At 46.7% G+C, this 26676-nt stretch overlaps 3 protein-coding genes across 3 annotated transcripts; 2 read left to right on the top strand and 1 right to left on the bottom strand.

Moving 5' to 3' along the window:
• The first annotated feature begins 3627 nt into the window (after positions 1-3627).
• LOC126455802 (putative protein TPRXL) lies at positions 3628-17492 on the top strand. The gene is made up of 3 exons (XM_050091563.1): positions 3628-3659; positions 16523-16973; positions 17061-17492. The coding sequence occupies exons 1-3, from the start codon at positions 3628-3630 to the stop codon at positions 17490-17492; spliced, it is 915 nt and encodes a 304-aa protein (XP_049947520.1).
• A 113-nt stretch (positions 17493-17605) lies between these two features.
• On the bottom strand, positions 17606-21346 carry LOC126455801 (uncharacterized). Its single transcript, XM_050091562.1, has 3 exons — positions 21309-21346; positions 20944-21193; positions 17606-17878 (listed from the first exon to the last, which is right to left on the bottom strand). Exons 1-3 carry the CDS (start codon positions 21344-21346, stop codon positions 17606-17608), a joined length of 561 nt encoding a protein of 186 aa, XP_049947519.1.
• LOC126455800 (platelet binding protein GspB-like) lies at positions 21345-22222 on the top strand. Its single transcript, XM_050091561.1, has 2 exons — positions 21345-22055; positions 22103-22222. Exons 1-2 carry the CDS (start codon positions 21345-21347, stop codon positions 22220-22222), a joined length of 831 nt encoding a protein of 276 aa, XP_049947518.1.
• The last annotated feature ends 4454 nt before the right edge of the window (positions 22223-26676 follow it).

Below are 26676 nucleotides of genomic sequence, written 5' to 3'. Positions count from 1 at the left end.
AATGACAAAGACAGGCAGAGAAGAATTATTAGTCGGTTTTTAGTCCCAATGGATTGGGCAAGCAGAAAAGGTTTTGTGCTTGGTTTCGAAAAGAAGGAACCATATCTCGCCTCCAGTGAGCACTCACTGCAGGAACTCATTTCCTTCTTTGGCACAGCTCTGCAGATGTTCAAGAGCTGTTGTTGTGGTCTTCACTCCTGAGACTGGTTTGATGCAGCTCTCCGTGCTACTCTATCCTGTGCAAGCTTCTTCATCTCCCAGTACCTACTCCAACCTACATCCTTCTGAATATGCTTTTTGTATTCATCTCTTGGTCTCCCTCTACGATTTTTACCCTCCACACTGCCCTCCAACACTAAATTGGTGATCCCTTGATGCCTCAGAACAAGTCCTACCAACCGATCCCTTCTTCTAGTCAAGTTGTGTCACAAACCTCTCCTCTCTCCAGTCCTGTTCAGTACTTCCTCATTAGTTATGTGATCTACCCATGTAATCTTCAGCATTCTTCTGTAGCACCACATTTCGAAAGCATCTATTCTCTTCATGCCCAAACTATTTATCGTCCTTGTTTCACTTCCATACATGGCTACACTCCATACAAATACTTTCACAAACGACTTCCTGACACTTAAATATACACTCGATGTTAACAAATTTCTCTTCTTCAGAAATGCTTTCCTTGCCATTGCCAGTCTACATTTTATATCCTCTCCACTTCGACCATCATCGGTTATTTTGCTCCCCAAATAGCAAAACTCCTTTACTACTTTAAGTGTCTCATTTCCTAATCTAATTCCCTCAGCGTCACCACAGTTAATTCGACAACATTCCATTATCCTCGTATTGCTTTTGTTGACGTTCATCTTATATACTCCTTTCAAGACACTGTCCATTCCGTTCAACTGCTCTTCCAAGTCCTTTTCTGTGTCTGACAGAATTATAATGTCATCGGCGAACCTCAAAGTTTTTATTTCTTCTCCCTGGATTTTAATACCTACTCGGAATTTTTCTTTTGTTTCCTTCACTGCTTGCTCAATATACAGATTGAATAACATCGGGGAGAGGCTACAACCTTGTCTCACTCCCTTCCAAACCACTGCTTCCCTTTCATGTCCCTCGACTCTTATAACTGCCATCTGGTTTTTTGTACAAATTGTAAATAGCCTTTCGCTCGCTGTATTTTACATCTGCCACCTTCAGAATTTGAAAGAGAGTATTCCAGTCAACATTGTCAAAAGCTTTCTCTAAGTCTACAAATGCTAGAAACGTAGGTTTGTCTTTCCTTAATCTAGTTTCTCAGGTAAGCCGTAGGGTCAGTATTGCTTCACGTGTTCTACAGAATCCAAACAGATCTTCCCCGAGGTCAGCTTCTACTACTTTTTCCATTCGACTATAAAGAATTTGCGTGACTTATTAAACTGATAGTTCGGTAATTTTCATATCTGTCAACACCTGCTTTCTTTGGGATTGGAATTATTACATTATTCTTGAAGACTGAGGGTATTTCGCCTGTCTCATACATCTTGCTCACCAGATTGTAGAGTTTTGTCAGGACTGGCTCTTCCAAGGGTGTCAGTAGTTCTAATGAAATGTTTTCTACTCCCGGGGCCTTGTTCCAACTTAGGGCTTTCAGTGCTCTGTGAAACTCTTCACTCAGTATCATATCTCCCATTTCATCTTCATCTACATCCTCTTCCATTTCCATAATATTGTCCTCAAGCACATCGCCCTTGTATAGACCGTCTATATACTCCTTCCACCTTTCTGCTTCCCCCTCTTTGCTTAGAACTGAGTTTCCATCTGAGTTCTTGATATTCATACAAGTGGTTCTCTTTTCTCCAAAGTTCTCTCCAATTTTCCTGCAGGCAGTATCTATCTTACCCCTAGTGAGATAAGTATCTACATCCTTACATTTGTCCTGTAGCCATCCTTGCTTAACCATTTTGCACTTTCTGTAGATCTCATTGTTGAGTCGTTTGTGTTCCCTTTTGCCTGGTTCATTTATTGAATTTTTATATTTTCTCCTTTCATCGATTAAATTCAATATTTCTTCTGTTACCCAAGGATTTCTACCAGCCCTCGTCTTTTTACGTACTTGATCCTCTGCTGCCTTCACTACTTCATCCCCCGAAGCTACCCATTCTTCATCTACTGTATTTCTTTCCCCCATTCCTGTCAATTTTTCCCTTATGCTCTCCCTGAAATTCTGTACGACTTCTGATTCTTTCAGTTAATCCATGTCCCATCTCCTTAAATTCCCAGCTTTTTGCAATTTCTTCAGTTTTAATCTACAGCTCATAACCAATAGATTGTGGTCAGTGTCCACATCTGCTCCTGGAAAGGTCTTACAATTTAAAACCTGGTTTCTAAATCTCTGTCTTACCATTACATAATCTATCTGAAACCTGTCAGTATCTCCAGGCTTCTTCCATGTATACAACCTTCTTTGATGATTCTTGAACCAAGTGTTAGCTATTATTAAGTTGTGCTCTGTGCAAAATTCTACCAGGCGGCTTCCTCTTTCATCTCTTACTCCCAATCCATATTCACCTACTACGTTTCCTTCTCTCCCTTTTCCTACTGCCGAATTCCAGTCAGCCATGACTATTAAATTTTCGTCTCCCTTTACTATCTGAACAATTTCTTTTATTTCATCATACATTTCTTCAATTTCTTTGTCATCTGCAGAGCTAGTTGGATTATAAACTTTTACTACTGTAGTAGGCGTGGGCTTCGTATCTATCTTGGCCACAATAATGAGTTCACTATGCTGTTTGTAGTAGATTACCCGCATTCCTATTATCCTATTCATTATTAAACCTACTCCTGCATTACCCCTACTTGATTTTGTGTTTATAACCCTGTAGTCACCTGACAAGAAGTCTTGTTCCTCCTGCCACCGAACTTCACTAATTCCCACTATATCTAACTTTAACCTATCTATTTCTCTCTTCAAATTTTCTAACCGACCTGCCCGATTAAGGTATCTGACATTCCACGCTCCGATCCGTCGAACGGCAGTTTCCTTTCTCTTGATAACAACATGCTCTTGAGTAGTCCCCGCCCGGAGATCCGAATGGGGGACTATTTTACCTCCGGAATATTTTACCCAAGAGGACGCCATCATCATTTAAGCATACAGTAAAGCTGCATGCCCTCGGTAAAAATTACGGCTGTAGTTTCCCCTTGCTTTCAGCCGTTCGCAGTATCAGCACGGCAAGGCCATTTTGGTTAGTGTTACAAGGCCAGATCAGTCAATCATCCAGATTGTTGCCCCTGCAACTACTGAAAAGGCTGCTGCCCCTCTTCAGGAACCACACGTTTGTCTGGCCTCTCAACAGATACCCCTCCGTTGTGGTTGCTCCTACGGTAGGGCTATCTGCGTCGCTGAGGCACGAAAGCCTCCCCACTAACGGCAAGGTCCACGGTTCATGGGGGGGGGGGGGGGGTTTAAGGGTACAATTCGATAAAGACAAGCGTCACGGCTATTTAGCGAACGAATATTGTATGGATGTAGATATGGATTTGAAACTCGCTAAAAATAGGTTGAAATTGGAGAAATAAGTGCACCCTGAAATGGATTTACAATAATTCACGAAGTATAGATTCAAACTGGAAACCCAAGTAATGGCGTCGAGGGTTGTATGGATCAAGAAGAAGTAATTACACTAAAGAAGTAACCTAAGCTGCAACGAAAAGAACTATGAAAATCTTGTAAGACTCTGGGTACCCTTGAGATTATCGGTGAGAAGAGCAAATATAAGAATTCAAAACATTAAATGGAAAAGTCACTATGTAATGAACTGAATGGGATACACAAAGAAGGAAAATCAGACTGGCTTTATAGTTCTTACCTTTTCTCGTTTTATTTATTTATTTATTCAGTTCTTTACATCTGTAAACATGAAATCATTTCAAATTGGTCGAAGTGAAATATATTAAACACATTGAGTGCATTCAGAGGTACGTACTAACTTCAGTCATATCATCATCGAAACAAAGTCATCTGGGAGCCAGTAATTAGTAAACCTCTCGTGAAGTAAGAACAATCACTGAATAGTATACTGTTCTCCGCCGTAAAAAGTGAGAAAAGGTTTTAATACTAGAAGAAGAACAATACAACTGGATTTAGAAGCAAATGTCCGCAGCAGTAGCACTTTCCTTTTCATTTAAAACCACATTCGCTTTCGCCACCCACGTCCATTATCCGGCAGCACATGTCAGGCTCCGTGAGCGGTCACATGACGTTTTAGACTTGGGGGCCGAAACTGGTCGTGGTTTTAAATAAAAGGGAAAGTGCAATTGATGAAGAAATTTTGTTCAAACCCACTACCACAGTTGCGGAATCGTCATCAAGATGTTCCACTTGCTGAACGAGAAACTACTGAAAAATAATGGTCAAACCTTCTTGGCTGGACGCGATTTAATGCCTTTGAAGCAACAAAAACCAGCTATTATCTCATTTAGTATTCAAAATGAATGAAACACTATACTCATAAACAGATTTTCCAAAACTCTTTATCATTAACGAATTGCCTGTTAACTGACATGCTCATTATATGGAACTGAAGTGAAAAAGAGACATAGCCGGCCGAAGTGGCCGTGCGGTTAAAGGCGCTGCAGTCTGGAACCGCAAGACCGCTACGGTCGCAGGTTAGAATCCTGCCTCGGGCATCGATGTTTGTGATGTCCTTAGGTTATTAGGTTTAACTAGTTCTAAGTTGTAGGGGACTAATGACCCCAGCAGTTGAGTCCCATAGTGCTCAGAGCCATTTGAACCATTTGAAAAAGAGACATAAGCACAGAAAGAAAACGCAGAGTATTATCGGAAGCAGCTGAGATTGTCAGCGCAATAGATAGAAACAGCAGTGTTATTCTTTCCGAACTGGTAATTAGTAGTGGAATGACAAACAATGAAATATCAGGATTCCTCCAGAATTTTTGTGTTGAGGAACCCATAGATACAGGTGTAAAGCGTCATCATAATAATGGGAATTAAGGTCAGACATAGAGGAGTAATATAGAATATTGTCTATATGCTTAGCGCAATAAAAACTTTAGTTACGTTAAAACGTTTTCCGTTAAGGATGGTACAAAACAAATTCACAGTTTTCTGCTAGTCTTGTACCACCTCTGTCAAAAAAGGAATTAAAGGAAACCTAATGTTCACTAAAGCAGAAGTGTCTAAAGTGGTCTAGTCCCGAATCTAGTTAATGATGTCTGCGATCAATTATACACTGTCCACTCACATTAATGTGACCACCGCCTGTTTTCGACGTCGACATGAAATAACCATTCACAGGCGACACGTGGCAGCACTAGCAGTGTATCCTGTAAAAACTTCTACGGCCACACAACTCATTCAGAAATTACGAACACATAATTTTGTTAATGTTGGCAAACCACAGATCATTGTATCTGATAATGCTACCTATTTTACTGGTCTCAAATGGAAAACTTTACTACAAGAGGAAGATATTAAACACATTTTTGTAGCCCAATTTGACCCTGAGAGGAGTCTTGAGGAGCGTACCTTAAAAGAATTGAACAGGTTCATGAGAACTTACATTCTTAATCACCACACCAAGTTTGCAGAATAGGTTTCGAATTCTGAGGGACTCCACAATTGATTGCCACATTCAGCCACCGGTTATACTCCACTAGAAGTCATGTTTGGAAAGAATGAAACCGACGGCTGGCTGTCACCATTACCGACTGTACCACAACAAGTTGTACCTCACGAACAAATTATAGCTGAGACTAAAATAATTTAACGAAGTGAGCGGAGCGCCGACAGGACATGCATGACAAGAAGATTCAGAAAGTAACCCTGTATCAACCAGGTGACATGGTGCTAATAAGGACTCATCCCAAGTTACCTCTGTTAGCGAAAAAGAATAAGAAATGGCAACCGGTGTATACCTGGCCCTACAAAATCATAGACATACTACATGGATGTAGCTATTTGTTGGGTGACGTAGAATCTGAACAGATACAAAGACATAAAGAGGTTCGCTCAGTAGAGCAACTTTCACATACGTGAGTAGTAGGTTAAGTTTATAGTGTATTTTCTCTGTGCGTATATATTCAAATTTTAGTGTAACATGTAAAGACAATGAGGCACACTGGATTAGTCCGATTAAATTTTGTAGATGTTGAGGAACAACAGTAATTTGAAAGCAACTGCATTTTGAAAGAAAAATGAACGTAGGTTTAAGAATATTTTACAAATTCCTTTTTTAAAAAATGCTTTAAAAATATAACTGAAAAAAAAGCGTGCAACAGCATGTAATGACGAAATAATTTTTCATTAGTGTATCATGAATATTTTCGAACTGTAGTAGTAATGAAACTTATGAAAGTCAATACTGTACTATATATGTTATTCCACGTGTTTACGTCTATACCGATCCTGAAATATGCTCAATCATAATTTACTAAACAACATGAGTGCAAAGTGTACATCACCCAAGGTACCTCGTGTGTTGTGGACAAGGTACAAAGCAAATCAGTGAACGCGATTAACACGAGGCCCTGTTAAAATATAATGCCATCTGCTAAGGCAGAGATTTCCACGAATTTATAGTGTAAACAAAAGCCACAAATCTCACACTAATCTAGGAACTTGCATGCTAGGCCTAGATTACAAAATTTGTAAAATAATGCATGAGGCATAGTTTTGTAAAGCCGAGCCTGGCTCTGGAGGGCAAGTACGCAATGAGTAGACAGACATGACATGGGTACGTATCTCAGATGAGACGGAAATACAACCCTGTAAGTGGAAAATGGAACGATGTAATTAGTGCGAGCATCTGATAAAATCCAGCATGAGCCAAAATCCAGTTCAGACTGAATTAAATACATTAGTGTTTGCCAAGTAATTGAAACAGTTACTTTAAGCAGTGTAGAAAACTGTGAGGGTGAATCTGTGAATACGGACAGTGAAGTGCTAGTATTGAACTTCAACAGCGGTGAAGACGCCAAACGGCAATATTGCGCACGAAAAACTGTGAACTTGCTTGTAAATGTAAACTGTTAACGTGAAGTGAACCCTCAGTTAATAATTTTGGGACAGACTGTCATTTCATTGAGTAGAATACTGCGAGACTGGAATGCGATGCGAGGACTGTTGCGAAACAGCGTCCCCAGAAACGGCGAATGTTTGTGCTAAGCTCGTATTGGGACACTCACTAGTGCCTGCGAGTGCGGCGAAAACATAAATAATTTTATCAAAGCAGAAACTAACGTGCAATGAAAACAGTGTCGCATCAAAACTGCATTCACGGGAGAAGATCCATGTCATGTATTCTGCAAGACAATGCTGGCTTAACACTCAGAAACTCGCTAAAACTTACAACTGCCGCACCAATAAATGCTCCTTTCCCACTAGCGTAACCTTCTGCAGGGGGAGGGAAATATTACGTTGTTTGCGAGAATGTTTCATGTACTACGTCGGAGATGCAGCTGCAGCAGCAAGTCGTATACTCCTAGCTCACACATTTGTTACATAGTTTAATTCTTAATTTCTTTGCATGTTTTTGGTACTTGCATTGTTTAATTCATAAATTTCGGTCGTGTGATAGTATTTGAGAGTTGTAGTATCGCGTTTTCGTACCTGAATAGTGTAAATTCGCGTAGTCGTTTGTCTTCTGTTTTTGTTTTGAACGGCTAGTGTCGGTTGGTCACAGTTAGTGTGCTCCCTGCCGCCGTTGGATAAGCAGCTGCAGCAGCAAGTCGTATACTCCTAGCTCACTCATTTGTTACATAGTTTAATTCTTAATTTCTTTGCGTGTTTTTGGTACTTGCATTGTTTAATTCATAAATTTCGGGCGTATTATAGTATTTGAGAGTTGTAACATCGCGTTTTAGTACCTGAATAGTGTAAATTCGCGTAGTCTCCTTCCGCCGCCGAGCAGTGTCAGCAGTGCGCAAGTAGCAGCATTACTGCATTTACTAGGCAATCTTGTATTTTAATAACCGTTTAAATTTTGTCGATTTGTTTGCGCTCTCTGTAGATTAGTTCAGACGTTCTTTGCAAAACAGTTTCTAGCATGGATAGGGACTGCAACTGCTGTGTTCGGATGCAGGCTGAGTTGGCATCCCTTCGCTCCCAGCTTCAGGCAGTGTTGGCTTCGGTCACACAGCTTGAGGCTGTTGCCAATGGGCATCACTGTGGGGGTCCGGATGGGGGTTTGTCGGGGACGGCCAGCTCGTCCCACACATCCCCCGATCGGACTACGACTGTGGTTGCCCGGGATACTGCCCGCATTGAGGCTGATCCCTCACTTGTGGTAGAGTGGGAGGTCGTCTCAAGGTGTGGCAGGGGGCGAAAGACACTCCGGAGGGCTGAACGGAAGGCCTCTCCAGTTTGTCTAACGAACCGGTTTCAGGCTCTGTCTCAGGCTGATACTGATCTTCGGCCTGACATGGCTGCTTGTCCTGATCCAGAGGTTGCCCCTCAGTCTGCAAGATCCGGGCGGTCGCAGAGGGTGGGCTTACTGGTAGTTGGGAGCTCCAACGTCAGGCGCGTAATGGGGCCCCTTAGGGAAATGGCAGCAAGAGAGGGGAAGAAAACCAATGTGCACTCCGTGTGCATACCGGGGGGAGTCATTCCAGATGTGGAAAGGGTCCGTCCGGATGCCATGAAGGGTACAGGGTGCACCCATCTGCAGGTGGTCGCTCATGTCGGCACCAATGATGTGTGTCGCTATGGATCGGAGGAAATCCTCTCTGGCTTCCGGCGGCTATCTGATTTGGTGAAGACTGCCAGTCTCGCTAGCGGGATGAAAGCAGAGCTCCCAATCTCCAGCATCGTCGACAGGACTGACTGCGGACCTTTGGTACAGAGCCGAGTGGAGGGTCTGAATCAGAGGCTTAGACGGTTCTGCGACCGTGTGGGCTGCAGATTCCTCGACTTGCGCCATAGGGTGGTGGGGTTTCGGGTTCCGCTGGATAGGTCAGGTGTCCACTACACGCAACAAGCGGCTACACGGGTAGCAGGGGTTGTGTGGCGTAGGCTGGGCGGTTTTTTAGGTTAGATGGCCTTGGGCAAGTACAGAAAGGGCAACAGCCTCAACGGGTGCGGGGCAAAGTCAGGACATGCGGGGACCAAGCAGCAATCGGTATTGTAATTGTCAACTGTCGAAGCTGCGTTGGTAAAGTACCAGAACTTCAAGCGCTGATAGAAAGCACCGAAGCTGAAATCGTTATAGGTACAGAAAGCTGGCTTAAGCCAGAGATAAATTCTGCCGAAATTTTTACAAAGGTACAGACGGTGTTTAGAAAGGATAGATTGCATGCAACCGGTGGTGGAGTGTTCGTCGCTGTTAGTAGTAGTTTATCCTGTAGTGAAGTAGAAGTGGATAGTTCCTGTGAATTATTATGGGTGGAGGTTACACTCAACAACCGAGCTAGGTTAGTAATTGGCTCCTTTTACCGACCTCCCGACTCAGCAGCATTAGTGGCAGAACAACTGAGAGAAAATTTGGAATACATTTCACATAAATTTTCTCAGCATGTTATAGTCTTAGGTGGAGATTTCAATTTACCAGATATAGACTGGGACCCTCAGATGTTTAGGACGGGTGGTAGGGACAGAGCATCGAGTGACATTATACTGAGTGCACTATCCGAAAATTACCTCGAGCAATTAAACAGAGAACCGACTCGTGGAGATAACATCTTGGACCTTCTGATAACAAACAGACCCGAACTTTTCGACTCTTTAAGTGCAGAACAGGGAATCAGTGATCATAAGGCCGTTGCAGCATCCCTGAATATGGAAGTTAATAGGAATATAAAAAAAGGGAGGAAGGTTTATCTGTTTAGCAAGAGTAATAGAAGGCAGATTTCAGACTACCTAACAGATCAGAACGAAAATTTCTGTTCCGACACTGACAATGTTGAGTGTTTATGGAAAAAGTTCAAGGCAATTGTAAAATGCGTTTTAGACAGGTACGTGCCGAGTAAAACTGTGAGGGACGGGAAAAACCCACCGTGGTACAACAACAAAGTTAGGAAACTACTGCGAAAGCAAAGAGAGCTTCGCTCCAAGTTTAAACGCAGCCAAAACCTCTCAGACAAACAGAAGCTAAACGATGTCAAAGTTAGCGTAAGGAGGGCTATGCGTGAAGCGTTCAGTGAATTCGAAAGTAAAATTCTATGTACCGACTTGACAGAAAATCCTAGGAAGTTCTGGTCTTACGTTAAATCAGTAAGTGGCTCGAAACAGCATATCTAGACACTCCGGGATGGTGATGGCATTGAAACAGAGGATGACACGCGTAAAGCTGAAATACTAAACACCTTTTTCCAAAGCTGTTTCACAGAGGAAGACCGCACTGCAGTTCCTTCTCTAAATCCTCGCACAAACGAAAAAATGGCTGACATCGAAATAAGTGTCCAAGGAATAGAAAAGCAACTGGAATCACTCAATAGAGGAGAGTCCACTGGACCTGACGGGATACCAATTCGATTCTACACAGAGTACGCGAAAGAACTTGCCCCCCTTCTAACAGCCGTGTACCGCAAGTCTCTAGAGGAACGGAGGGCTCCAAACGATTGGAAAAGAGCACCGGTAGTCCCAGTGTTCAAGAAGGGTCGTCGAGCAGATGCGCAAAACTATAGACCTATATCTCTGACGTCGATCTGTTGTAGAATTTTAGAACATGTTTTTTGCTCGAGTATCATGTCGTTTTTGGAAACCCAGAATCTACTATGTAGGAATCAACATGGATTCCTGAAACAGCGATCGTGTGAGACCCAACTCGCTTTATTTGTTCATGAGACCCAGAAAATATTAGATACAGGCTCCCAGGTAGATGCTATTTTTCTTGACTTCCGGAAGGCGTTCGATACAGTTCCGCACTGTCGCCTGATAAACAAAGTAAGAGCCTACGGAATATCAGACCAGCTGTGTGGCTGGATTGAAGAGTTTTTAGCAAACAGAACACAGCATGTTGTTATCAATGGAGAGACGTCTACAGACGTTAAAGTAACCTCTGGCGTGCCACAGGGGAGTGTTATGGGACCATTGCTTTCCACAATATATATAAATGACCTAGTAGATAGTGTCGGAAGTTCCATGCGGCTTTTCGCGGATGACGCTGTAGTATACAGAGAAGTTGCAGCATTAGAAAATTGTAGCGAAATGCAGGAAGATCTGCAGCGGATAGGCACTTGGTGCAGGGAGTGGCAACTGTCCCTTAACATAGACAAATGTAATGTATTGCGAATACATAGAAAGAAGGATCCTTTATTGTATGATTATATGATAGCGGAACAAACAGTGGTAGCAGTTACTTCTGTAAAATATCTGGGAGTATGCGTGCGGAACGATTTGAAGTGGAATGATCATATAAAATTAATTGTTGGTAAGGCGGGTACCAGGTTGAGATTCATTGGGAGAGTGCTTAGAAAATGTAGTCCATCAACAAAGGAGGTGGCTTACAAAACACTCGTTCGACCTATACTTGAGTATTGCTCATCAGTGTGGGATCCGTACCAGATCGGTTTGACGGAGGAGATAGAGAAGATACAAAGAAGAGCGGCGCGTTTCGTCACAGGGTGATTTGGTAACCGTGATAGCGTTACGGAGATGTTTAATAAACACAAGTGGCAGACTCTGCAAGAGAGGCGCTCTGCATCGCGGTGTAGATTGCTCGCCAGGTTTCGAGAGGGTGCGTTTCTGGATGAGGTATCGAATATATTGCTTCCCCCTACTTATACCTCCCGAGGAGATCACGAATGTAAAATTAGAGAGATTAGAGGGCGCACGGAGGCTTTCAGACAGTCGTTCTTCCCGCGAACCATACGCGACTGGAACAGGAAAGGGAGGTAATGACAGTGGCACGTAAAGTGCCCTCCGCCACACACCGTTGGGTGGCTTGCGGAGTATAAATGTAGATGTAGAGCCGACTCCTGCCAACAAGCGCGGGGGAGGCGGATGTCATCCCACTCCGCCACGCCCGGCCGAGACAGAAGCGCATCGCTAACTGTGTAGCCGATCAGCTGATTGTGACATTCCTCGACGGCTGAGACACGCTGCGACGAGCGGGCGTTGACCTCTCCGCAGCCTCCGCTAACGCCGAGCACCGAACACACCAACTGGCGTCCTCGCGGTCAAAATGTCGCGGAGTAGATCATCAACGACACCACAATCAATAACAACTATATGTTAATTGTTATGATGACGTCATTTCTTTGAATAGTGGAACGAAAAATTGCTCGTAACGTATGCACATATTGTACTCCAATGGCATCCCAAAAAGAATTAAGTGAAAGTAACCAAAGCGGTTAGTCTGTCGCTCCACCGAGGTTTTTCCCCAGGGTTTCCCTACGGCCGCGCAAAATGGGGAGCGAACAGTTAACACCCCTGGGACTGCCAGAATTACAGACTAAGTCGTAGTTATATATCTTCGAACACCACACAAGCTACAACTACAAAAAAGCAGCCAAAAGGACTGTACAAATGTAAAATGTCATAACATAATTTGCAAACTAATTGTATTCTATAGCCTTTTCTTTTGTACGTGACTATATTCTTAACCAGCTGTTATATTATATTGTTATGTAAATAACTTCATCTGTATTACTTTGTGTGCAACAAACATCACTAAGTACAATGATTAAAACATACGATGTGACATATGTAAACTGTGAAAGAAAAAACTGCGTGTGTGTGAACACTGTGGACATAAAATAGGAAACATTTATGGCAAAAAAGGAATTAACACGAATATTTTTTATGACAAACATTTCGGGGGGAAATATACCGTGCCCAATGAAATACTATGAAAAGACTTAAAAAAAGTATTTATAAAGAAGAGACATTGAAAAATTGAATAATAAGTGGAAACTAGGCATTCAGGGGAACATGTATCTTTCTCATGGGTCCGTATTACAATAACTTCTCTGTGTAAGTTTCGAGGGAAAGAAATATAAAGATGCACTCGAAACAAAATTATCTAAAGAGACGACAAGATGCGTTCTTTTCTTAATTTTTTAGTAGTTCTTCTCTTGTCTTGGTTGCGTGTAGACGGACATCTTGCGAATGCTGACAAATGTAAGCATATTTTTACTAATTAAGCAGATAATATATTAATTTAATATTATTGTTCACTTTTAATTTGTAAGAGGTGATCCCGATTTCATGTCCGCCTTCCTTGAATTAACCTGCATTCGAGTAATTTACAGTGCAACAATCGCAGCGGCCGATGCAGCCCTCGACGCCATTACGTGACGATATTAACTTATAAAAATTGGCGGAAGCGAAAAACTGGCCCGCTATTAACGTAATATACATTTTTCTCCACAGCCGCCCGACGTTGCAGAAAATATGTAGCTTTAAAATTCTCATTTTCAGTACAGCAGCCGAGAGGCAGAGCATATACTCCGACAACAATGCAATGGTTAACGGAGGTAGGAAGAAACACTCTCGCACGTGTGTGGGTCACAATTGTAATTAATAACTTAAGATTTTTTGCTTTAAAGTAAACTGACTAGCCGAGCAAATTAATATGAAATGTTTATTCCACTGTTCAACTTATATGCTCATGTTTTAAGATTCAGCGAATCTTAGAGTCATTAAGGTAACAAATAATTTCCACTGAGGATTAATATTGTTAAAAAAAGAGACAGCTTCATAAAAGTATTTAATTGTAAATCAGAATGGAATGAAATATCATTTTGATTAAGGCCCACCACGTAATTTGGCGATAATCACCATTACCAATCAGTCTGGGTAGTAAACAATAAATTTAATTACGACGGCCGACGAACGCGAGAAGAGCAAAATACGATGCTGCATAAATTCAACAAATATGCGACGGTGTGCATTTTCCACCGTAGTCGGTTTCGAAAGTGTGACAAAGTACGAAAATTATATCTGATCGAGCAGTGCCAAACATCACGGTTCACTGAAATAATTCAATATTAAGTTTATGCAACATCTACAGAAGCCTGGCTGATCTATGAAGAACTTGACAGATTAAAATAAGAAAGATGTGGTGTCATCCGGGTGCTTACTGATATAAAGCTCCTCAAAAACTTTACCTGATAACATACGAATCAACAGAGATATTATGTGACGCGGTGCTGACATGAAGTATTTAGCTCTTCAGTGGAGTCGTTAGTGCCTCCGTTCATGGAATTTCCCGACAGGAATAGGTGTCATATTCTGGGAAACAGTATTTTTACAGACGAGTTCTTCTGAAGAGCTCCCTGACCTCTTGTCAATGAATTATCGAAACCTATGTTAATCACAAACATATTTGCTACGTCAAAATCGTCTTCCTGAGGAGTGAGAGAAGCTACTGAAAATGTGAAACGTTGGCACATTAATAACCGATGTAACCGCCAGATATAAGTTCGTGGGACGGAGTTCTATGCCTGTTTAAAGTGGTCGGCCAGTACAGGGACAATTAATGCTGTTTGTGGATGACCCTGGAGCTGAGAGTGACCACCGCTGCCTGCAAACGCGTACAGTGGCTATATACATGCCAGGTCCTTCTGCACTGTCGCAGAACGAACTTCCACTTCCACGACCTCGTTCAAACTCAGTGAGGTGGTGATAATGGCGTATATGTCACCTGAAAGGCATTCTTGACTAACATCAACTCACCACGTCTTGTTTCAACTAACGCTCATGACCGCTAAAGCTTGTATTTAAAGCAAACCTGATTTGCATCAGCGCTTCTAGCTAGCACTACTAGCGCCACTCCTATGCGACTGGAATAAACATCATCTTTCAGATGTAGAAACGTGCCTACCAACTTTCATTTATCTTGCACAAATTCTTGATGGTGTGCAATTTTTTTTCCTCTACAGTACATCGCTTATTATGGTTGTGTGCACCTGTATTGTTGTATGTACATGCTGATGTATTGTAGTGAAGGGGCAAGTAATCGTGAAAATACAACAATTGAACTTGAATTAATTATAGCTTGACATGCACCAATAATTGAATCTGTGTCTAGTGCTCTACGCTGAGAAGCTTTATGTCGTGCTTAAGCAAAAACTCTCTTGTTACTGTCTGAAACTCTCAGCAAATCGAGCACACGAATTACTGTTTTCATTGAACCTCCACAGTATTACAGAACACGAGCATATATCACTCAGTCATCGTCAAAAATGTCGGGAGATAAGATTTTAACATGCAAATAATATTAAATATGTCGTGGTGAAATATCGTTGATCTCTTAGAGCAGAAGGAACTGCCGATAACCTCCGGTCGCCTGCAAAACTGTTACCGATTAGAAATGGGAACTTTTTTTAGGATCCTCGGATACTGATTCTGTACGGCTCCGTTCACATTTGGTTATATGAAGCATAGTCGATGACAGTTTATTGTTAACAACAGGAAACACTTCTAAATTCCCTTGACGTGCTTGCAGGTCCACCAGCAACCATCGTCAACCAAACTTCCGAAGTTTCTATAGAAGCTTAGCGCAATCTACTTCCTCAAAATTAACTTCACAAAATAATTGAGAAGGACTGAATTGCCTTTTATAGAATTTCTACGTATTCTCGAATAGGTATATAATTATTAAATCTCAAATCTCTCTCTCTATTTCTTTATAAAACTCTGTACCAGTGTAATTTTTACAAAATGGTGCTCAGCAATCGACAGAAATGCACATCTGAATCCCATAGGTTTACACATTAACACTACTCTATAGCGAGTCTCTCCTTTTGCTGAACGCAGCCGGCCGGGGTGGCCAAGCGGTTAAAGGCGCTACAGTCTGGAACCGCGCGACCGCTACGGTCGCAGGTTCGAATCCTGCCACGGGCATGGATGTGTGTGATGTTCTTAGGTTAGTTAGGTTTAAGTAGTTCTGAGTTCTAGGGGACTGATGACCTCAGAAGTCAAGTCCCATAGTGCTCAGAGCCATTTGAGCTGATCGCAAAAATTTACTATCGCCACGGAACAACTCTTGTTTCTCGGAGTAAACGCATCCCTTCCGCAGGTGAATTACATTGGCTCGATATATTTTAAAAATTTTTAGCTTTAACGACTGAAGATTTTTTAGTTCGTTAGTTGATGAAAAAAACTATTTAATTATGAACGAGTAAAGTATCTTGTTCTGTGGCATTCTCCACCAGACATTGAGGCGCCTACAGTAACAGCAAACAAACTGACGGCCTGCAGCCGCGGCTTGCCCGCCTTTTCAGGCACACCGAAGCACTACACAACCGACAGGCAATATTGATGAATAGCCACAGCAACAACCACAACAACACCACAGCAAAGACACCAGAGGACACTAGGGGCCGCAACCGGCCCACATAAACATAAGGAATAGGGTCCTGCAGATACCGAAACTATTTTTACACCTCAACCACGTGATGGAAAATAGTTCTGAGGTACTCTACCACCGAAGCGCTATAAAGGCCGGCGCTCGGCCGCACATTGGCATCTCTGACGGTATCTCGTAATGAGTGCAGGCCTTCGATAGTGGCATTCGCCTCTGATCGAAGCTATACGACTTTTGCAGGGTCAGCGAGATAGCAGGGCTCTAGCCAGCCAGCAGCGGTCCAGCCAGCCAACCAGCAAGCAGCGGTCCAGCCAGCCAGCAGCGGCAGCAGCAAAGGCAGTGTCAGTCCAGCCTGCAGCAGCATCAGCAGCTGCAGCGCTCCTGCCAGCGTTCCTGCCAGCCAGCAGGCTAGCCAGCCAACAGCAGCAGCGGCAGTGTCGGTCCAGCCCGCAGCAGCACCAGCAGCTGCAGGGTTCCTGCCAGCGTTCCTGCCAGCCAGCCAGCCAGACAGCCAGCAGCAGCAACAGAGGCAGTGTCGGTCCAGCCTGCAGCAGCAGCAGCAGCAGCACTCCTGCCAGCGATCCTGTCGCCAGGCAGCCAGCCAGCAGCAGCAGCAGCGGCAGTGTTGGTCCAGCCCGCGGCAGCAGCAGCAGCAGCAGCGTTCCTGCCAGCGTTCCTGCCAGCCAGCCAGCCAGCCAGCCACCAGCAGCATCAGCGGCAGTATAGGTCCAGCCCACAGCAGCAGCAGCAGATGCAGCGTTCCTGCCAGCCAGCCAGCCAGCCAGCCACCAGCAGCATCAGCGGCAGTATAGGTCCAGCCCACAGCAGCAGCAGCAGCAGATGCAGCGTTCCTGCCAGCCAGCCAGCCACCAGCAGCATCAGCGGCAGTATAGGTCCAGCCCACAGCAGCAGCAGCTGATGCAGCGTTCCTGCCAGCCAGCCAGCCAGCCAGCCAGCCAGCCAGGCAGCCAGCAGCAGCGGCAGCGGCAGTGTCGGTCCAGTCCGCAGCAGCAGCAGCAGTGCTCCTGGCAGCGTTCCTGTCGCCAGCCAGCCACCAGCAGCAGCAGTGGCAGTGTCGGTCCAGCTTGCGGCAGCAGCAGCAGCTGCAGCATTCCTGCCAGCCAGCCAGGCAGCCAGCAGCAGCAGCAGCATCAGTGGCGGTCCAGCCCGCAGCAACAGCAGCAGCTGCACCGTTCCTGCCAGCGTGCCTGCCAGCCAGCCAACCAGCCAGCCATCTAGCAGCTGCAGCAGCGGCAGTGGCAGTCCAGCAATCGGCAGCAGCAGCACCTGCAGCGTTCCTGCCAGCCAGCCAGCCAGCAGCAGCTGCAGCGTCAGTGTCGGTCCAGCCCGCGTCAGCAGCAGCAGCTGCAGCGTTCCTGCCAGCGTTCCTGCCAGCCAGCCAGCCAGCCAGCCAGCAGCTGCAGCAGTGGCAGTGTCGTTCGAGCCTGTGGCAGCATCAGCAGCTGCAGCATTCCTGGCAGCCAGCCAGCCAGCAGCAGCAGCTGTGGTAGTGTTGGTACAGCCCACAGCAGCAGCAGCAGCAGCACCGTTCCTGCCAGCGTTCCTGCCAGCCAGGCAACCAGCCAGCCAGCCAGCAGCAGCAGCAGCGTCAGTGCCGGTCTAGCCTGTGGCAGCAACAGCAGCTGCAGCGCTCCTGCCAGCGTTCCTGTCTACATCTACATCTACATCTACATTGATACTCCGCAAGCCACCCAACGGTGTGTGGCGGAGGGCACTTTACGTGCCACTGTCATTACCTCCCCTTCCTGTTCCAGTCGCGTATGGTTCGCGGGAAGAACGACTGTCTGAAAGCCTCCGTGCGCGCTCTAATCTCTCTAATTTTACATTCGTGATCTCCTCGGGAAGTGTAAGTAGGGGGAAGCAATATATTCGATACCTCATCCAGAAACGCACCCTCTCGAAACCTGGCGAGCAAGCTACACCGCGATGCAGAGCGCCTCTCTTGCAGAGTCTGCCACTTGAGTTTATTAAACATCTCCGTAACGCTATCACGGTTACCAAATAACCCAGTGACGAAACGCGCCGCTCTTCTTTGGATCTTCTCTATCTCCTCCGTCAACCCGACCTGGTACAGATCCCACACTGATGAGCAATACTCAAGTATAGTTCGAACGAGTGTTTTGTAAGCCACCTCCTTTGTTGATGGACTACATTTTCTAAGCACTCTCCCAATGAATCTCAACCTGGTACCCGCCTTACCAACAATAAGTTTTATATGATCATTCCACTTCAAATCATTCCGTACGCATACTCCCAGATATTTTACAGAAGTAACTGCTACCAGTGTTTGTTCCGCTATCATATAATCATACAATAAAGGATCCTTCTTTCTATGTATTCGCAATACATTACATTTGTCTATGTTAAGGGTCAGTTGCCACTCCCTGCACCAAGTGCCTATCCGCTGCAGATCTTCCTGTATTTCGCTACAATTTTCTAATGCAGCAAATTCTCTGTATACTACAGCATCATACGCGAAAAGCCGCATGGAACTTCCGACACTATCTACTAGGTCATTTATATATATTGTGAAAAGCAATGGTCCCATAACACTCCCCTGTGGCACGCCAGAGGTTACTTTAACGTCTGTAGACGTCTCTCCATTGATAACAACATGCTGTGTTCTGTTTGCTAAAAACTCTTCAATCCAGCCACACAGCTGGTCTGATATTCCGTAGGCTCTTACTTTGTTTATCAGGCGACAGTGCGGAACTGTATCGAACGCCTTCCGGAAGTCAAGAAAAATAGCATCTACCTGGGAGCCTGTATCTAATATTTTCTGGGTCTCATGAACAAATAAGGCGAGTTGGGTCTCACACGATCGCTGTTTCCGGAATCCATGTTGATTCCTACATAGTAGATTCTGGGTTTCCAGAAATGACATGATACGCGAGCAAAAAACATGTTCTAAAATTCTACAACAGATCGACGTAAGAGATATAGGTCTATAGTTTTGCGCATCTGCTCGACGACCCTTCTTGAAGACTGGGACTATCTGTGCTCTTTTCCAATCATTTGGAACCCTCCGTTCCTCTAGAGACTTGCGGTACACGGCTGTTAGAAGGGGGGCAAGTTCTTTCGCGTACTCTGTGTAGAATCGAATTGGTATCCCGTCAGGTCCAGTGGACTTTCCTCTATTGAGTGATTCCAGTTGCTTTTCTATTCCTTGGACACTTATTTCGATGTCAGCCATTTTTTCGTTTGTGCGAGGATTTAGAGAAGGAACTGCAGTGCGGTCTTCCTCTGTGAAACAGCTTTGGAAAAAGGTGTTTAGTATTTCAGCTTTACGCGTGTCATCCTCTGTTTCAATGCCATCATCATCCCGTAGTGTCTGGATATGCTGTTTCGAGCCACTTACTGATTTAACGTAAGACCAGAACTTCCTAGGATTTTCTGTCAAGTCGGTACATAGAATTTTACTTTCGAATTCAATGAACGCTTCACGCATAGCCCTCCTTACGCTAACTTTGACATCGTTTAGCTTCTGTTTGTCTGAGAGGTTTTGGCTGCGTTTAAACTTGGAGTGGAGCTCCCTTTGCTTTCGCAGTAGTTTCCTAACTTTGTTGTTGTACCACGGTGGGTTTTTCCCGTCCCTCACAGTTTTACTCGGCACGTACCTATCTAAAACGCATTTTACGATTGCCTTGAACTTTTTCCATAAACACTCAACATTGTCAGTGTCGGAACAGAAATTTTCGTTTTGATCTGTTAGGTAGTCTGAAATCTGCCTTCTATTACTCTTGCTAAACAGATAAACCTTCCTCCCTTTTTTTATATTCCTATTAACTTCCATATTCAGGGATGCTGCAACGGCCTTATGATCACTGATTCCCTGTTCTGTACATGCAGATTCGAAAAGTTCGGGTCTGTTTGTTATCAGTAGGTCCAATATGTTATCTCCACGAGTCGGTTCTCTGTTTAATTGCTCGAGGTAATTTTCGGATAGTGCACTCAGTATAATGTCACTCGATGCTCTGTCCCTACCACCCGTCCTAAACATCTGAGTGTCCCAGTCTATATCTGGTAAATTGAAATCTCCACCTAAGACTATAACATGCTGAGAAAATTTATGTGAAATGTATTCCAAATTTTCTCTCAGTTGTTCTGCCACTAATGCTGCTGAGTCGGGAGGTCGGTAAAAGGAGCCAACTATTAACCTAGTTCGGTTGTTTAGTGTAACCTCCACCCATAATAATTCACAGGAACTATCCACTTCTACTTCATTACAGGATAAACTACTACTAACAGCGATGAACACTCCACCACCGGTTACATGCAATCTATCCTTTCTAAACACCGTCTGTACCTTTGTAAAAATTTCGGCAGAATTTATCTCTGGCTTAAGCCAGCTTTCTGTACCTATAACGATTTCAGCTTCGGTGCTTTCTATCAGCGCTTGAAGTTCCGGTACTTTACCAACGCAGCTTCGACAGTTGACAATTACAATACCGATTGCTGCTTGGTCCCCGCATGTCCTGACTTTGCCCCGCACCCGTTGAGGCTGTTGCCCTTTCTGTACTTGCCCAAGGCCATCTAACCTAAAAAACCGCCCAGCCCACGCCACACAACCCCTGCTACCCGTGTAGCCGCTTGTTGCGTGTAGTGGACTCCTGACCTATCCAGCGGAACCCGAAACCCCACCACCCTATGGCGCTGTCAGTGTGCCAGCCAGCCAGTCAGCCAGCAGCAGCAGCAGCAGCGGCAGTTTTGGTCCTGCCCACGGTGGCAGCAGCAGCTGCATCATTCCTGCCATCCAGCCAGCCAGCAGTAGCAGACCAGCTGCAGTGTCGGTCTTGCCTGTGGCAGCAGCAGCAGGCGCAGCGTTCCTGCTAGTGTCCTGCCAGCCAGCCACCCAGCCAGCAGCAGCAGCAGTTGCAGTGTCAGCCCAGCCTGCGGCAGCAGCTACAGCTACAAAGCTCCTGCCAGCATTCCTGCCAGCCAGCTAGCCAGCAGCAGCAGCATCTGCTGCAGTGTCGGTCCAGCCCGCGACAGCTGCAGCATTCCTGACAGCGTTCCTGCCAGCCAGCTACCCACCCAGGAGCAGCAGCAGCTGCAGTGTCGGTCCAGCCCATGGCAGCAGCAGCAGCTGCAGCGTTCGTGCCAGCGTTCCTGCCAGCCAGCCAGGCAGCAGCAGCAGCAGTGGCATTGTCAGTCCTACCCGTGGAAGCAGCAGCAGCTGCAGCGTTCCTGCCTGCGTTTTTGCCAGCCAACCAGCCAGCAGCAGTGGCAGTGTCGGTCCAGCCCACAGCAGCAGCAGCAGGTGCAGCGTTCCTGCCAGCGTTCGTGCCAGCCAGCCACCCAGCCAGCAGCAGCAGCAGCGGCAGTGTTGGTCCAGCCGGCGGCAGCAGCAGCAGCTGCAGCGTTCCTGCCAGCGTTTCTGCCAGCCAGCCAGCCAGCAGCAGCAGCAGTGTCAGTGTCGGTCCAGCTCGCAGCAGGCGCAGCGTTCCTGCGAGCGTTTGTGCCAGCCAGCCACCCAGCCAGCAGCAGCAGCAGCTGCAGTGTCAGCCCAGCCTGCGTCAGCAGCGGCAGCTGCGTAGTTCCTGCCAGCATTCCTGCCAGCCTGCTAGCCAGCAGCAGCAGCAGCTGCTGCAGTGTCGGTCCAGCCTACAGCAGCTGCAGCAGCTGCAGCGTTCCTGCCAGCGTTCCTGCCAGTTAGCCACCCAGCCAGCAGCAGCAGCAGCTGCAGTGTCGGTCCAGGCCGTGGCAGCAGCAGCAGCTGCAGCGTTCCTGCCAGCGTTCCTGTCAGCTAGCCACCCAGCCAGCAGCAGCAGCAGCGGCAGTGTTGGTCCACCCGGCGGCAGTAGCAGCAGTTGCAGCGTTCCTGCCAGCCAGCCAGGCAGCAGCAGCAGCAGCAGCGGCATTGTCAGTCCAACCCGCAGAAGCAGCAGCAGCTGCAGCGTTCCTGCCTGCGTTTTTGCCAACCAGCCAGCCAGCAGCAGCAGCAGTAGCGGCAGTGTCGGTCCAGCCGGTGGCAGCAGCAGCAGCTGCAGTGTTCCTGCCAGCGTTCCTGCCACCCAGCCAGCCAGCCTTCCTGCCTGCGCCTACCGCCAACGTCAGCGGCGTGGGGCTTTGGCCCCAGTCAGTGTTCCATCGGCCTTCGTCTGTTTTCGTCCATCCCTTGTTCTCTTCTGTACTTTTCGTCCTCTCCTGTTTCTTTTCCTACTTGTCGTCATGTCAATCCCCACCAGTATTACTACTACCACGAGCACCGCAATAGTTTATGCGTCTCCCTCCACCGCCACTACCACAATTACGAGGTGTGCCCAATCTCCCCCCCCCCCCCCCCACTGATTCCATCCCTCCACTACTCACTCTCCCTTCGCCTTCGCTCTTTGTTGCTCCATCCCCTGCTTCTTCCTCCTGCACCTCCACCTCTGATCCATTCCCTCCCCTCCGTCACCCTGTTACTGCAGCCCACCGGGCCACCACCCATGCCCTGCTCTGGCCCTCACCTTTACCTTCACCGTCATCTTCATCTTCATCATCGTCGTCACCTTCACCCTCCCCATCTCCAGCAGCAGCTCCAGCATCCACACCGAGACCTGCCACTTGCCGCCACCTCCCAGTTTCTCCTGTCCCCCACGCCTCGTCTCACCCTTCCGTCAAATGCCCTAGTGGCACCCCTGCCTCCTCTGCTTCCAAAAAGGCCACGCCCCGTCCTCCCCCCCCCAAGATGCCATTTATGTCTCCCCACCTGGCCCTGCTTCCTCCTCCCCATACTCCTCCTCCTCCTCCCCCCTCCTCCTCCCCCTCCTCCTCTGCCCCCACCTACTACACTCTCCCGTCTTGATCCTTCCCTCCTCAAGGCCCGGAACCTGTCCCTCCTCTCCCGCCAACACTTTCCCAGAGTCCCCATCTCCCTCTTCACTCCCCGAAGGGGACAAAGTGGTAGATATCGAAATAGACGACAGAGGGATTCAGAAACAATTAAAATCGGTCGAAAGAGGAAAGGCCGCTGGACCTGATGGGATACCACTTCGATTTTAAACAGAGTATGCAAAGGAACTTGCACCCATTCTTGCAGCGGTTTATCGTACGTCTCTAGAAGAGCGTAACGTTCCAAAGGATTGGAAAAGGGCACAGGTCATCCCCGTCTTCAAGAATGGACATAGAACAGATGTGCAGAACCATAGACCTATATCTCTATCGTCGATCAGTTGTAGAATTTTAGAACACGAATTATGTTCGAGTATAGTGACTTTTCTGGAGCCAAGAAATCTACTCTGTGGGAATCAGCATGGGTTTCGAAAAAGACGATCATGTGAAACCCAGCTCGCGTTATTCGTCCATGAGACTCAGAGGGCCATAGACGCGGGTTCACAGGTAGATGCCATGTTTTTTGACTTCCGCAATGCGTTCGATACAGTTCCCCACAGTCGTTTAATGAACAAAGTAAGAGCATATAGACCATCAGACCAACTGTGTGACTGGATTGAAGAGTTCCTAGATAACAGAACGCAGCATGTCATTCTCAATGGAGAGAAGTCTTCCGAAGTAAGAGTGATTTCAGGTGTGCCGCAGGGGAGTGTAGCTATTCACAATATACATAAATGACCTTGTGGATGACATCGGAAGTTCACTGTGGCTTTTTGCGGATGATGCTGTGGTATACCGAGAGGTTGTAACAATGGAAAATTGTACTGAAATTCAGGAGGATCTGCAGCGAATTGATGGATGGTGCAGGGAATGGCAATTGAATCACAATGTAGACAAGTGTAATGTGCTGCAAATACATAGAAGGAAACATCCCTTATCATTTAACTACAATTTAGCAGGTCAGCAACTGGAAGTGGTTAATTCCATAAATCATCTGGGAGTACGCATTAGGAGTGATTTAAAATGGAATGATCATATAAAGCTGATCGTCGGTAAAGCAGATGCCAGAATGAGATTCATTGGAAGAATCCTAAGGAAATGCAATTCGAAAAGAAAAGAAGTAGGCTACAGTACGCTTGTTCACCCGCTGTTTGAATACTGCTCAGCAGTGTGGGATCTGTACCAGATAGGGTTGACAGAAGAGATAGAGAAGATCCAACAGAGAGCAGCGCACTTCGCTACAGGATCATTCAGTAATCGCGAAAGTGTTACGGAGATGATAGATAAACTTCATTGGAAGACTCTGCAGGAGAGATGCTCAGTAGCTGGGTACGGGCTTTTGTTGAAGTTTTGTGAACATACCTTCACCGAAGAGTCCAGCAGTATATTGCTCCCTCGTACGTATATCTCGTGAAGAGACCATGAGGATGAAATCAGAGAGATTAGAGCGCACACAGAGGCATACCGACAATCTTTCCCACCCTTCACACAGACGTCCTCTCCCGAATCCCTATTACCTGGTTTGGCCCCAATGCTTCCCCCACCCCTGCTCGTTTCCCGTCCCCCTCTCGCCAACCCCAACTTCGCGTCACCCGCCGACCCTCACCACCGAGATCACTCGGCTTAGTCCGACGATCACAGAGGAGGAGGTGTTGGCGGAGCTCAAGGCGCACCCATCGTTGGAAATACCGGCAGTCCGCCGCATCTTTATCCTGGCTTGCCCCACCCGCCTTATGCCGGTGTACTCGGAGCACGCCCCTTCCATTGACTGTCCCCTGAAGGAGGGTGCCTTCTGCCTTCTTCGACCCCTCCCGTTCCCCTCCTCAATCCCTCTGCTGCCAGAGGTGCCTACACCACAACGCACATACTACATCTGAGTGCCGCAAGGCCCCTGTATGCCCGCACTGTAAACAGGTGCATTTCCTCCGGCAGTGCCCGAACCTACAGTCCCCTCCCTCCTGCAATACCTGTAATCTCCCACATTCCACCTACTCCCAGAAATGTAAGGCCCGACCCCCTCCCTCCTGAACTCACTGTCCCTGTCCGCCCTCTGGACGCCCCCACCTCTCCTGGCAATTCCCTTCATCTCCCCCCACCACTGAGGACATCATCAGGTTCCTCACTATAATCCTCCAAAATATCCACCCTTTCAAGCACCCCCACACCCTCCAGCAGATATCCCTCACCGCCCAATCCATCTTCCACCTCAACATGTATGCCACCTACTTCCATAATCAGGCCCATTTCACCTTCCCCCATCTCGACACCCTCGTTTCATGGCGCGACAGCACCGTATCTTGTTCAATAACATGTGAATGCCTTCCTCCTCAATGAAACCTTTCTTCAGCTCCAACACACTGTACACACTTCGCCCTACCTCCTACACCGATAATCCCCTCCCGATAGCACTTGGTGGAGTAGCCATTGGCCAGTAACGCCAGATCCCTGTTCGGCTCCAACCTCTCCTTCCTGACCACACAGAACACCTGATCCTTAGTCTCTTCTTCCCTGACCTTACCATCATCTGCGCCACCATCTATGTCCGCCCCTATTCCTTTTGACTTTGTCTCCCACATTGACCGTACCTTGTCCTCCTACGTGATCGCTGGCGACGTTAACAGCCATAGTCGTTCCGCCGCCCAGTTACGGCAGTGGCATCGGTTCCTCTCCTCCCTCCAAGGTGACCTTGTCCTCATTCCCCAGCACACCCACTCTGAATCCAACTCCACTCCCGATGTAATCCTATCCTCCCCTAACCTCTTTGGCCACATAGCGGTGGATGTCCTGGACCCAATTCGTAGTGACCATCTCCTTCTCCTCCTCACCATTTCAGACGGTCATCGCCCCCTTACCGACCCTCATGCTGACCCTCCCCCGAAATACGTCCATGATTATTCTCATGCTGACTGGAATGCCTACTAGGATACCCTCTCTACCCAGGTCGATAGCCACCCCTTCACCTACCACCATCCTGATGATATTACCTGTGCTGCCTCCTTTCTCCAGCAGAACTTGTCTGAGGCCTTGGAGGCCCACATCCCTTCTGTAGCCATCCACCTCCACATTCCTACTTTAGCCCCACAGGCCATCCTCCTTCTCTGTGAATCCGGCCGTCTCTACTGTGCCTTCCTTCACACGCGTACCCAGACACACTACGACGCCATCAGCAACTACAACAACACATCAGAAACTTGCTCGCGGCTAAGAAACGCCGGGACTGGTGACAGACATGCATCCGCATTAATGCTACACTTCCTATCAACTCGTCCAAGTACTGGTCAGCCTTCCGCCACCTTACCGGAACTAAGCGCCCTCCCTACTACCCTCTCCTTCATGATGATCAACCCTTCCCTGACAACCTTAGTAAGGCCAACCACTTTGCCTCCAACCTCTCCAATGTCTTTACCATCCCTGACGATCCCCAGTTCGAATACTCCCTCTTCTGGATGACTGTGATTGTTCTGACACCTCTGTCCCACCCCTCGCCCCTGGTTTCCAGTACTTGGACAACATTGCACACACCGTACTCAATGCCCCAATCACTACTAAGGATTTCAACGCTACACTCCGCACAAAACGTAACACC

The sequence above is a fragment of the Schistocerca serialis genome, chromosome 2 (assembly GCF_023864345.2).
Source record: "Schistocerca serialis cubense isolate TAMUIC-IGC-003099 chromosome 2, iqSchSeri2.2, whole genome shotgun sequence".
NCBI lineage: Eukaryota > Metazoa > Arthropoda > Insecta > Orthoptera > Acrididae > Schistocerca > Schistocerca serialis.
The sequence above is the reverse complement of the archived record's forward strand: the minus strand, read 5'-3'. Positions and strand labels throughout refer to the sequence as shown.

Coding starts and splice junctions, on each gene's coding strand:
- LOC126455800 (XM_050091561.1), top strand. CDS start 21,345: ATGGCAGCAGCAGCAGCTGCAGCGTTCGTGCCAGCGTTCCTGCCAGCC. Junction 22,056..22,102: donor GCAGCAGCAGCAGCGGCAGT/GTTGGTCCACCC, acceptor CGTTCCTGCCAG/CCAGCCAGGCAGCAGCAGCA.
- LOC126455802 (XM_050091563.1), top strand. CDS start 3,628: ATGGCGTCGAGGGTTGTATGGATCAAGAAGAA. Junction 3,660..16,522: donor GTTGTATGGATCAAGAAGAA/GTAATTACACTA, acceptor GGCTCTAGCCAG/CCAGCAGCGGTCCAGCCAGC. Junction 16,974..17,060: donor CACCAGCAGCATCAGCGGCA/GTATAGGTCCAG, acceptor CATCAGCGGCAG/TATAGGTCCAGCCCACAGCA.
- LOC126455801 (XM_050091562.1), bottom strand. CDS start 21,346: ATGGGCTGGACCGACACTGCAGCTGCTGCTGCTCCTGG. Junction 21,194..21,308: donor GCAGCTGCTGCTGCTCCTGG/GTGGGTAGCTGG, acceptor GAATGCTGGCAG/GAGCTTTGTAGCTGTAGCTG. Junction 17,879..20,943: donor TGCTGCTGGCTGACTGGCTG/GCTGGCACACTG, acceptor TTGCTGCCACAG/GCTAGACCGGCACTGACGCT.